The sequence below is a fragment of the Aethalodelphis obliquidens genome, unplaced genomic scaffold (assembly GCF_003676395.1).
Source record: "Aethalodelphis obliquidens isolate GAN/ISIS:26980383/991018 unplaced genomic scaffold, ASM367639v1 scaffold48, whole genome shotgun sequence".
Taxonomy (NCBI): Eukaryota; Metazoa; Chordata; class Mammalia; order Artiodactyla; family Delphinidae; genus Aethalodelphis; species Aethalodelphis obliquidens.
In genome coordinates this window covers 8,217,254-8,227,083 of record NW_020837992.1, presented here as the reverse complement: position 1 = coordinate 8,227,083, position 9,830 = coordinate 8,217,254, and the positions used below count along the sequence as shown (strand labels likewise).

The 9,830-nt window shown below is 43.0% G+C and overlaps 1 protein-coding gene across 4 annotated transcripts in view; it reads left to right on the top strand.

Moving 5' to 3' along the window:
• The first annotated feature begins 4,424 nt into the window (after positions 1-4,424).
• The window catches only part of LPGAT1 (lysophosphatidylglycerol acyltransferase 1), a 65,884-nt gene continuing 60,478 nt past the window's right edge, over positions 4,425-9,830 (top strand). For 3 of the 4 annotated variants that reach the window (XR_003427974.1, XM_027082925.1, XM_027082924.1), the window contains exons 1-3: positions 4,426-4,538; positions 4,799-4,990; positions 5,869-6,133. Coding sequence is in view for 3 of the 4 variants with exons in the window: in XM_027082925.1 (XP_026938726.1) it covers positions 4,868-4,990; positions 5,869-6,133 (388 nt within the window). In the remaining variant the exon portion in view is untranslated. Of the gene's footprint in view, positions 4,539-4,798; positions 4,991-5,868; positions 6,134-9,830 lie in introns of all 4 variants that reach the window. The other variant, XM_027082926.1, reaches the window with a different exon arrangement.

Sequence of the window (9,830 nt, the reverse complement as noted above, 5' to 3'; positions counted from 1 at the left end):
CACTATTATTACTATTTTAACATAATCATCAACAACATGTCATTATTTTAGTTATTATGTTAGGAAAAGACAATTTTAAATCTGAATTTGTCTTATTCTTAGGGGTACTACATGATTTCGTAGGTTCTGTCAGCGAAGGAACTTGCTGAAATAGCCTCTCCAAAATATCTTACAAGAATACTTCTCCACTACAGTACCTGGGAATCTACCGACAGAAATGCTTTTAAGGAAGTCCTTTATAAAATGTTAATACTTCAGGAAGAGGGAATGTGGGTTTTAGCCATTAGCAACTCAGCAGGGATTAGTTTACCACACTAGGCAGGAAAGACTGGGCTGAACTAAGGAAATGCAATGTTGGATAGGTGAGAAAGAAGGTTCTAGCTTAAAGAGTGGTGTCTGTTGGGGGTGGAGGTCTTAGGTGGGGTCTTCAGTGCCCCTTGGAAACTAGGGACCATTTCAGTATCAAGAGCGGAAAAGGGAAATTAGTCGAAGAGGAGAGGGACATAGAGAAGAAGAGAGAATTGTTTACTTCACAAAACTGTTTAGGGTCAACCTTGTTAATAACAAGAGTTGCTGAAATGGCTTAAATAAAGCTGTAGTCAAGTCTTGACTAAAAAATTTTAAGGTTATAAGTCCTAACATATTTTATGTAAAATGATTATGGATACTAATATAGAAGAAAACTATATATTTCATATATTTATATATATTTAGGTATATATATATCTCCCTTTTTGTTTGAAGTTAAAGCTGACGACAGTCGGAATGCATGACTGTCTGGGGTGCTAATTTCTAGGTTGCAACTGTTTCTAGTGATGTGGGAGGCCGGTATCAAGTCATTGCATGTTTATAAAACTGCTGATTGGGTTTCCCCTGGAGAGGAAATATTTCATGGGCGCTTTAGTGCAGAACCCGGTAAAGGTAGGTGAAATGTTTTTATAATTGCCACCAGGAAAAAGAGAGAGCCCAGGAGGATTCTTCTGCCCAAGGGAGCTCCTCCCTGGTTATAACCTAATTTGTTGGATGTATGTGGACCAGATGGGTGGAATTAAACCTTCTCAGGTGTTGTGGTTAGATTGTTTTAAAATGTCTGGAGACGCCTGGAAATGCGAGAAGTCATATTTCTCTTTCAAAGGACCATCCTCTTGTGATTCAAATGTGGGCTTTTGAAACTGAAACTATAAGTCTTGTGGCTATAGGGTGGGGTCTCCTTGTTTTCCTTCTTCCCCTATTGGGCTGTACTATAGGAAGATGGCAAAATTCTTAATTTATGTTTGTGTTTTGATAAACCTGGCTCTAAGGTAGTTGGATAGGGGACTGGAGGCTAGTTAGTCATTGAGGAAGGCCCTTGCTTTCTATAGATCTTCTACCCTGAACAACTGGCCATCCCAACCTTCTTGTTACAGTCGTTCAGAGCATATATGCATCTGTCTGCCTGTGGTATTGTGAAAATAAGCTACAGAAAAATCTCAGGAGGCTGTCTCAGTAAATTGAAAGCTGGCGGGGCAAAAAAACCATATAGGCAAGAGGGAGGTATTATGTGTAAGGTAAAAGAATACAAAACATGTATCTTAAATGAACTCTGAAATACAAGAAATAAATATAAGCGTCATCTGAAATTGTTCCCTGAACAATTGTTCCCTGAAGAAGCTAGACCAAATGCAGTTCCTTATCCATGGTAGGCACTGAATTGTCTGGAAACTGAACACGCTGCTGTGGTCAAGAATGTTAAAAAAATAAGCCCTCTCATTCATCCTGGGCAATGAAACAGGACATACCTACACCTGAAACACGATGTGCTTAGCTTGAAGATAAGTCTAATGAAGTTGGAGCCAGTCAAGAGGGGACTAGCTGAAAGATTCAAGATTAGGGTTTCCACATCTCTCCCATAAAAAGCTACTGAAATGGCAGAATTCTGCAGTGTAAACAGTAGAAGGATGATGTTATGGTTGAATTGTGTCCCCCTAAAATTCATATACTAAAATCATAACCCTCAGTACCTCAGAATGTGGCTATATTTGGAGATAGGACCTTTAAAGAGGTAATTAAATTAAATGGGGTCACTAGGGTGGGTGCTAATCAGTGTGACTGGTGTCCTTGTAAGAAGAAATTGGGACACAGAGACAGACACCAGACACCTGCATGCCCAGACAGATGACTATGCGAAGTCACAAGGAGAAGATGGTCATCCACAAGCCAAGGCAAGAGACCTTAGAAGAAACAAACCCTGCCAACACCTTCATCTTGCACTTCCAGCCTCCAGAACCGTGAGAAAATAAATTTCTGTTGTTTAAGCCACCCAGTTTGTGGTATATTGTTATGGCAGCCCTAGCAAACTAATACAGATGAGAACAGATATGATTAAATGAGTTAAAATCATGAAGGGTCAAGGAAAGGATGTGATTATCTCAGGATACCTCTAGGTCAGAGTTTCTTAAAGCATGGTCTGTATACCCTTCCTGCATCAGAGCCACCTATGACACTTTTTAAAAAGCACGTTCTCAGGCCCCTCTGGACCTAGAGTATTAAAATTTTCTGGTATGAGGTCCAAGAATCTTTTTTGTAGTGATGTTTTGCATGCTGAAGTTTGACACCCACTGCGCAAGGTCTTGCCCAACCTCTGGCCCTTTTCTGGGCATGACTGATTGGTACTAATTCCAACTCAGCGAGTGCTGGAGTATCTGAAGTTCTGGCAGATGCTCTGTGATCCAGGAACCGGGTACAGATCACATGGTAGGTTATCTCTCTCCAGGTGTCAGCCAGTGTTTGCCAGTATGTGAGGAATGCTGAATGGGATGGACCTAATGGAATCTTAGGGGAGTTTATTCTTGATTCTTGGAAGAATATATGCCTTACCTGTCTTACCCACTTAAGAGTATAATGATATATTTTAAACAATAATCTACAGTACATATATTATTTCTCTCATGAGATTTATTTAAAGATTCTATTGCCTGGCACCTAAATTCTCAGAGGAAATGCAAGGAATAGAAAGGTCATATTTAACTTTTCCATTGCTATACATCATTTGATCTTCTATAGAAAGATCTCTGACAAGGTCTGTGCCTTTTTATGCCCTGTACAGTTAGAATATAATATTGGTGAAATAGATAAGCAACATATATAAATAAAAACAAATGAATAATAAATGGAAAGAAATCTAATAAATTATTTCAGCCAGGCTCTGTGCTTTCATATTTCCTCATCACCCAAGGGAATAGAAATAGAATATTTTCTTTCACATGTTCGTAAGGCGAGTTTTCTTTTCTTCATCTGTGAGCCAAAGAGGAGCTGAAGTTAAGGGTTGAGAGAGAGAGAGAGAGGAGAGAGAGAGAAAGAGAGAGAAGTCGTTGAGAGTCCAAAACAAACACAGTGATAAACATTTTATAGGCGGAATAAGTGGCATTCTGAGTTAAACATGGCAGTTCACTAGGAACACAAAAAAATGCACACCCCCCTACCCCCATTTAAGGGATATAACAAGATTTTATAAGTTTTTTTTTTTTTAATACTGAAATTTAGGTAGGCCATATGAGAATGTTCAGGTGGGCAGGCCATTGGACTATTTCTCTATTTTTCTTCTGGTGGTCCAACCTTTGAAACAGAATGCAGCTACAGTACCTCGGGAATAACCAGGCCTGTCCGGGGTACTTATGGCCACAAAATTTTGAGCACTTACTCAATGACTGTCACTGCCTACGTGCTTTTCCCTCCTTGACTAACTAAATTTCAGTGTCTCTGTGTGGACCGCTCATTCCCACTGGATTCTTTTGGGGGCGGAGGGGGCGAGAGAATGGATGGGGCATCATAATTGTCATTAATGTGCTTCCAGGTGCTTTCCAGGAACAAGAGTTCTGGCACTTAACATGAATTGATTTTAAACTCTAGACCTTAATACTCTGGGGAGATTCAGAAGAAAAGCCATGAGAGCAACTGGGTTTCATTAGGAAAGAAAAGAGGACATTCAGTCTTCAAGGAGACAGCTTTCCAGTTTGGGCAGCGATCGCGTTTGTCAGGAGAGAAAGCCTTAACAATGAAAAACGGCTGTTTTGGCTAAAAAGCGGCTCTCAATTTGGACCAAATCACTCGTGTGGTGTAAGGATTGGTGCTCATTCCTAGATCTTTCCGAGTGGCCCTCTTCCTCGGTCCCGGGCTGAGCCAAGTCCCGGCCTAGGGGCCAGGCAGCCCCAAGGGCCTCGATACGCGGACAGCGGGATCCCTGGCGCCGGCGGCGCCGGCAGCGCAGGCGGCGGGTTGAGCAGGCGGACGACGGCGGCCGCGCCTTCATTAGAGGGCGCTCTGGGGGCGGCTTTGCAGCAGCCCCGACTCCCGCCGCTTCCTCCCCGCCGCCCCTCCCCGTCAGCCCCGGCGAACGCGGCTGGGCCCTGGGGATCGAGTCTCGGCACCGCCGTGGACGGGGCGCGGGGCGCGCCGCAGCCGGAGCGGGGCCGGGCCCCGCCGCTCCTCCTTCCGCCTGCCATGCATTCTTCCGGCTCCTCTGGCTCCCGTAGCCCCAGCCGGGGCCGGGCCAGCCCGAGGTAACCCCAGGCTCGGTGGTCTCAGGCCACGGGGCTGCGGCGGGCTGGGCCCGGGGAGGCGCTGGGGGGCCGGGGAAGGGGTGTCGTAGTCGCGTGGCCCGGGGAGGAGGCGGCGGCGGCGGCGGCGGCAGCGGCATGAGGGACGAGAGCGCGGTAGGCCCCAAGAAGGAGGCGGGGGTGCTGGGCATCCGCCCGCCTCCCCGGGACCCGCCCCGGTGACAGGTCTGGCCTCTGAGTCCCCGCCGTCCCTCTGTCCGCAGGCAGCCGCGAGGGGAGTAGGGCGTCCGCGCGCCCGCTCGCGCCGCGCCTCGGCCGCCGCTGCCGGGTCCATGACCGCGACCCCTCGGCCGGGGACACCCGCCGCCGCCGCCGCGCAGCACCGCGTCCCGGGCCGCCGACCCCCGGCCCCACCGTCTCCCGCGCTCCACCGCCCGCCGCCCGCGCCCGCCGAGGTGAGCCCGGCGCGCGGGCCGAGACCGCCGCCCTAACGCTTCCACATCGCGGAAATCGCGGCGGGCCCCACCCGCCCCCTGAGCTCTGCCGTCGCCTCCTCTTCCCTGCTTCTTTCATCATCCCTGGTTTCCCTGCCCTCTGGTCGGGGACGGTGCTCCTCATCCCTGGCCCTTTGCCTCCACCTCCTTCTGCTATTGCTCCCCTCCCCCTACTCCTGTCCTTAATCCTTTTTCCTTATTATCGCCCACTTTCTTCCTCTCACCCTTTTGCCTTCTTTTCTGCCGCCCCCCTTTTTTTCTGTAAAAAAAAAAAAAAAAAAGGAACACAAGACCCGATTTGCCGCAAATGAACAATTTTAACTTAACTCTTTTTGCTAACGCGAGAGACCTTTTGAAGGAATGAATCAGTGCAGGAAGGGTCGTGGTGAGGGTACCGAGGTCGCAGTGTCTGGGAGATTTGATCTAGAGGTCCCCGTTTTAGTCTTCTTTTCACTCGTATCGTCAGTTTGGAGATAACTGAGCGTGTGTGAAGCAAGTGGGTCTATTTTTCTTCGTTAAAGTCCAACAGAAGACTGCAGTCAGACGCGGTGCGGGCCGGCCACAGATTAGTTGGTGGGAATAGTGTTATCATTTGCTAAATATATTATGACATAGCTGTGCCTCCGTGAACAGCTCCCTTGACCTTGTGCGGCTCCTCCTCCCTTGCTCTCTGTCCCCCTCTGGAATTTCCCGGACAGATCGCCGAGGTAATACACTAGGAAAGCTTAGACCCTCGATTTTTTCATTTATTTTTGTGCTGGAGGTGATTTCTCTGTTGGTGACTATCTAGATGTGTTTAATCCATTTTCCTTTTTAAATGAATTTTCTTTTCATCTCAGAAGGACAGGACAGTCTCCAATGTGAGAATGGCTGTGACTTTGGAAGAAGCTCCGTGGCTGGGCTGGATCTTGGTGAAAGCCCTGATGAGATTTGCCTTCATGGTCGCCAACAACCTGGTTGCTATTTCCTCCTACATCTGCTATGTAATTGTGCTTCAGCCCCTTCGACTGCTGGACAGTAAGCGGTTCTGGTATATTGAAGGAATCATGTACAAATGGCTTTTAGGAATGGTGGCTTCTTGGGGATGGTATGCTGGATATACAGGTAAGAGTGAGAGCACTTTTTTAATGCATATTAAAAATTTTGTAATGTTATGCTTAAGTCAGGAGCCATGATTTAAAAAAATATATATATATATTACACTTTGGGTGGAAGATGCTTTGACTATTGAAAAATAAATAGAAAACAATTCTATTGAGTTGTTTTTTTCCAGAATCCTAATTTAGGAAGAATGATATTTTCAGAAGTATAATTTCGTAATTATATATTGATAAATTCCTTAAATAATGTTTTAAAATGATTGACGTCTATTAAAACCAGTATGTGAAAGCTCTCCTAGAGGAGTAGGAGTGAGTTTTATAGGCTTCAGGGCTTGGAAAATGAAGAGGTGAGATATTTAGCCCATGATCATTAGGCATTAAGAAAAAGTACTGAGCCCCATTTGTGCTAAGATAGTTTAATAAGTTTTTTCAGTGGGTCGTACTGTGTTCACATTTGAAGCCAAGCAAAAAATGGCTTTCTTTTCTGTTATGTGTTTCTTTTGTTTACTAGAATCTATGTTTTATCTCATAATTCTATATTAGAATATTAAGTATAAGAAATTAAGTTTTATCCCTGTTAAGCTAATTTATCTTCTAAGTGTCTTTTAGTAGATTTTTATTAATTCTATTCTGAAGCGAACTTTTAAAGAACCGAATAAGTAGTGTTTATTTTCTGTTTATAAGCCTTATGTGCTTTGAGAACTTATGCCCCTGCTGTCAAAATTCTGTATTGTTTATTATATTTATTTGACTTTTTTCCTCTAAGAATTAGGATAAAGAAAAAGGCACTGAGGTTTCTGGCATTTGTCTTAGACATTGAGACTTTATCATAGAATTCTATAGCTGATAAGCTCCTTAGAGATAGTGCCGCAGGTGCTGTAGGTCGTATCTTGGAAGAGTGAGGAGGGTACTCTTAGTGTGGAACTGCACTGCAGTTCCCCATTGAAAATTTTCTGTCTCCCTCTTTCCTGCCCAGGCTACATCTCCAGATTTTATCCACACATGTGAGGGCACTGACAGCACACAGATTTTATGGAGTCTGACAGTCTCTTGCTAGATCAGAGTGCTCTTAGTTGCCCCAGATGAAGCCTTTTCTCCTTCTGTCAATGCCATTTATTATTCTGCAAGACCTGAAGCCTGGGAAATAGTGTAGGCATTGCTTCTTTGTTATGTGTCTTGTTGAGATCCCAATGCTCTTTAGATACAGTAGGTGAACTTTGAGTCCTTTTTTTGGGACCTGGTGTAGCAGTAGTAGTGGGAGAGAAAAAAAATTAAGTTTTCATCTATGGTGTTGAATTCTTACCTGAACTGCACTGCTGTCATAGAATTGCTTTGCTCTGTATAGTCTGAGCTTTCCCCAGTATGCTATGCGGTATGAGTGGCTTTGTTCTTTGCACAGTATACTTAAGTTTGCTTGTTTTAAATGAGCTCATAGTATTTTTAGATACAAGTTCTAGAAGTTCACTCTACTTAAAAATAATGAAATTACTGAAACACTTGTGCCTGTGTGTGTGTTTGTGGAATATTTGCATATAAGTATTAGCATGATGAGAAGCTTGAAAAAAATAATTTGGCATTTACCTTGAGATTGTAAGGAGGGCAGTGGTGCTGATTGAAGTTAAAGTTAGTTATCCTATGGCCACAGCAAGGCTGCAGTGTATTTTTAAGCATATTTTCTTGGGGAGTCTCTTCCTTGCTGCCTATAGAACTATGCATTTTCTTTTGCCACCTGCTTGGAAGGTGGTCTTGGCATGATCTGCATATTTTAGCATCTGCTAAATAGCATCTGCTAGCAGAAGAAGCATCTGCTCTTCTTCAAGCTACTGCTTTTTGACCATTTGATCAGTTGGTCTCATTTAAATATAGGATATTTTAGTATGTACATTTTAAATGGTCTTTCTATAAGCAGAATACTTCTAGAGGGTCTGGTCATAACAGAGCACAGTCAAAAGGTCAAACAGATGTAGGAATGACTTTTGTTGAAAGCCACGACTGGGTCTAAAGAAGCAAACATAAGCAAGGGTTGGTGAGCAGATGTTCTCGGAAGGGTCTAGGAGGTTGTATTAGGCTTTGTATAGATTATGTGTTTTATTTCTTACCTTTGTATCAAGAGGAGGGTGGGCCTAAGTTGGTTTTTTTCCCCTTTCCCTGTGCTTAAGTTTCACAGATGGAAAATTGAACGTTGCCAAAGGAATCCTGCTCAGCAGATCTAGTGTGTTCACATTCTAGAATAAAAATTGCCAAACTTTGTTGAAAAGCCACTTCTGAGGAAACCTTAAATGTTAGTTAACTAAATATTAATTAGGAAGCTGAAAATTGAATATCGGTATAGAATATATTTTCAAATTGTGTCATTCTGTCTAAGGTAAGTCAATTACTCAGCTTTGCTGCTGAGGACTTGAGTTGATTATCTAATCTACACTGCCCCAAATGGTAGCTGCCAGCCATATATGGCTATTTAAATTTAAATTTATTAAAATGAAATAAATTTAAAACTCAGTTTCTCAGCCACACCAGTCACATTCCAAGTGCTCGGTATTGGTGGCTAGTGGCTACTGTATTGGACAGTGAGATAATAGAACACTTCCATCATCACAGAAAGTTCTACTGGATGGAGCTGATAAATAATAGGTATGACATTCTCCTTTTTCTTAGAAAAAAATGCATTTTATCTTTATAAAAGAATATTTTTCTCAACATAGTTCTAAACAGATTTCTTTTGGGGAGGACAGGAAGATTTATTAAAGTTTTATAAAATTGTCCTTTAATTTGAGGCAAATGTCACAAAAAATGAGTCCTTTAAACTCAGACATGCTTCTTGGATGGGGAATGGTGAGGCTAGTAAGCCCAAGAACTTGACTGAACGTTCTTATACTTAATCTGCGTTCTCACAGCTGGAGTACTGTCTGTGGACACAGAGGAGGGAAAGGGATTTTCTGGTCTTTCTGCGTGTTTCTGACTTTACATCTGGTCAGGGGAATACATTTCTTGAAATAACTGAGAATGTTGAGGTTTCTTCATCTCTAATATGCAGCTAGGTAGTGATGATTGTTGTTATCATATTTCCTTTAGTGGGAAGTGCTGTATAAGCATCTTATATTGAGGAAAAGTTGCATACTGCCTTGCTCTCTTATTTCAAGAGCAAACCAAAAAAACCTATTACCTTAATTAATGATTCACTTCTACATGCTTCATTCAGATCTGGGATAAATCAGTACACTCCCCTGCCCTCAATTTAAGTGAAGATTGGCAAATATCAGTGAGAGATTTTGTTAAAATAAGATGTTTATTTTGATTTTCATTCACTTATTTTAATAAATTCATTGTTCCCCATCCAAACACATTTAATTAAAGTCTCTTACACAAAATAATTTTAAAATATTCAATGTAAGTGGAAGCTCCAGAATTTCTTGTGTAGAATGACGAGAGTCTTTTGGGCCACAGTCTGGCTGGAAGAGAGCTGAGGTGCCAGGGGACTTGCCACCAAGCCCCCTGTTTTTGCTTAGCAATAGCTGTTTCCCTTAGATCGGGTATTTACTTTAGAGAAAGCTGATGGAGATTAGGTTTAGCTTCCTCCCACTCCCCAAGTGACAGCTGTCATGGCTCTGTGTTAGTCTTTGGGGGTTATTCGATTATTTGATAGTGTTTTATTTTTTTTGCTGGGACATTCGTTGTGTGAGAAGAATAAATTATTAGGAATT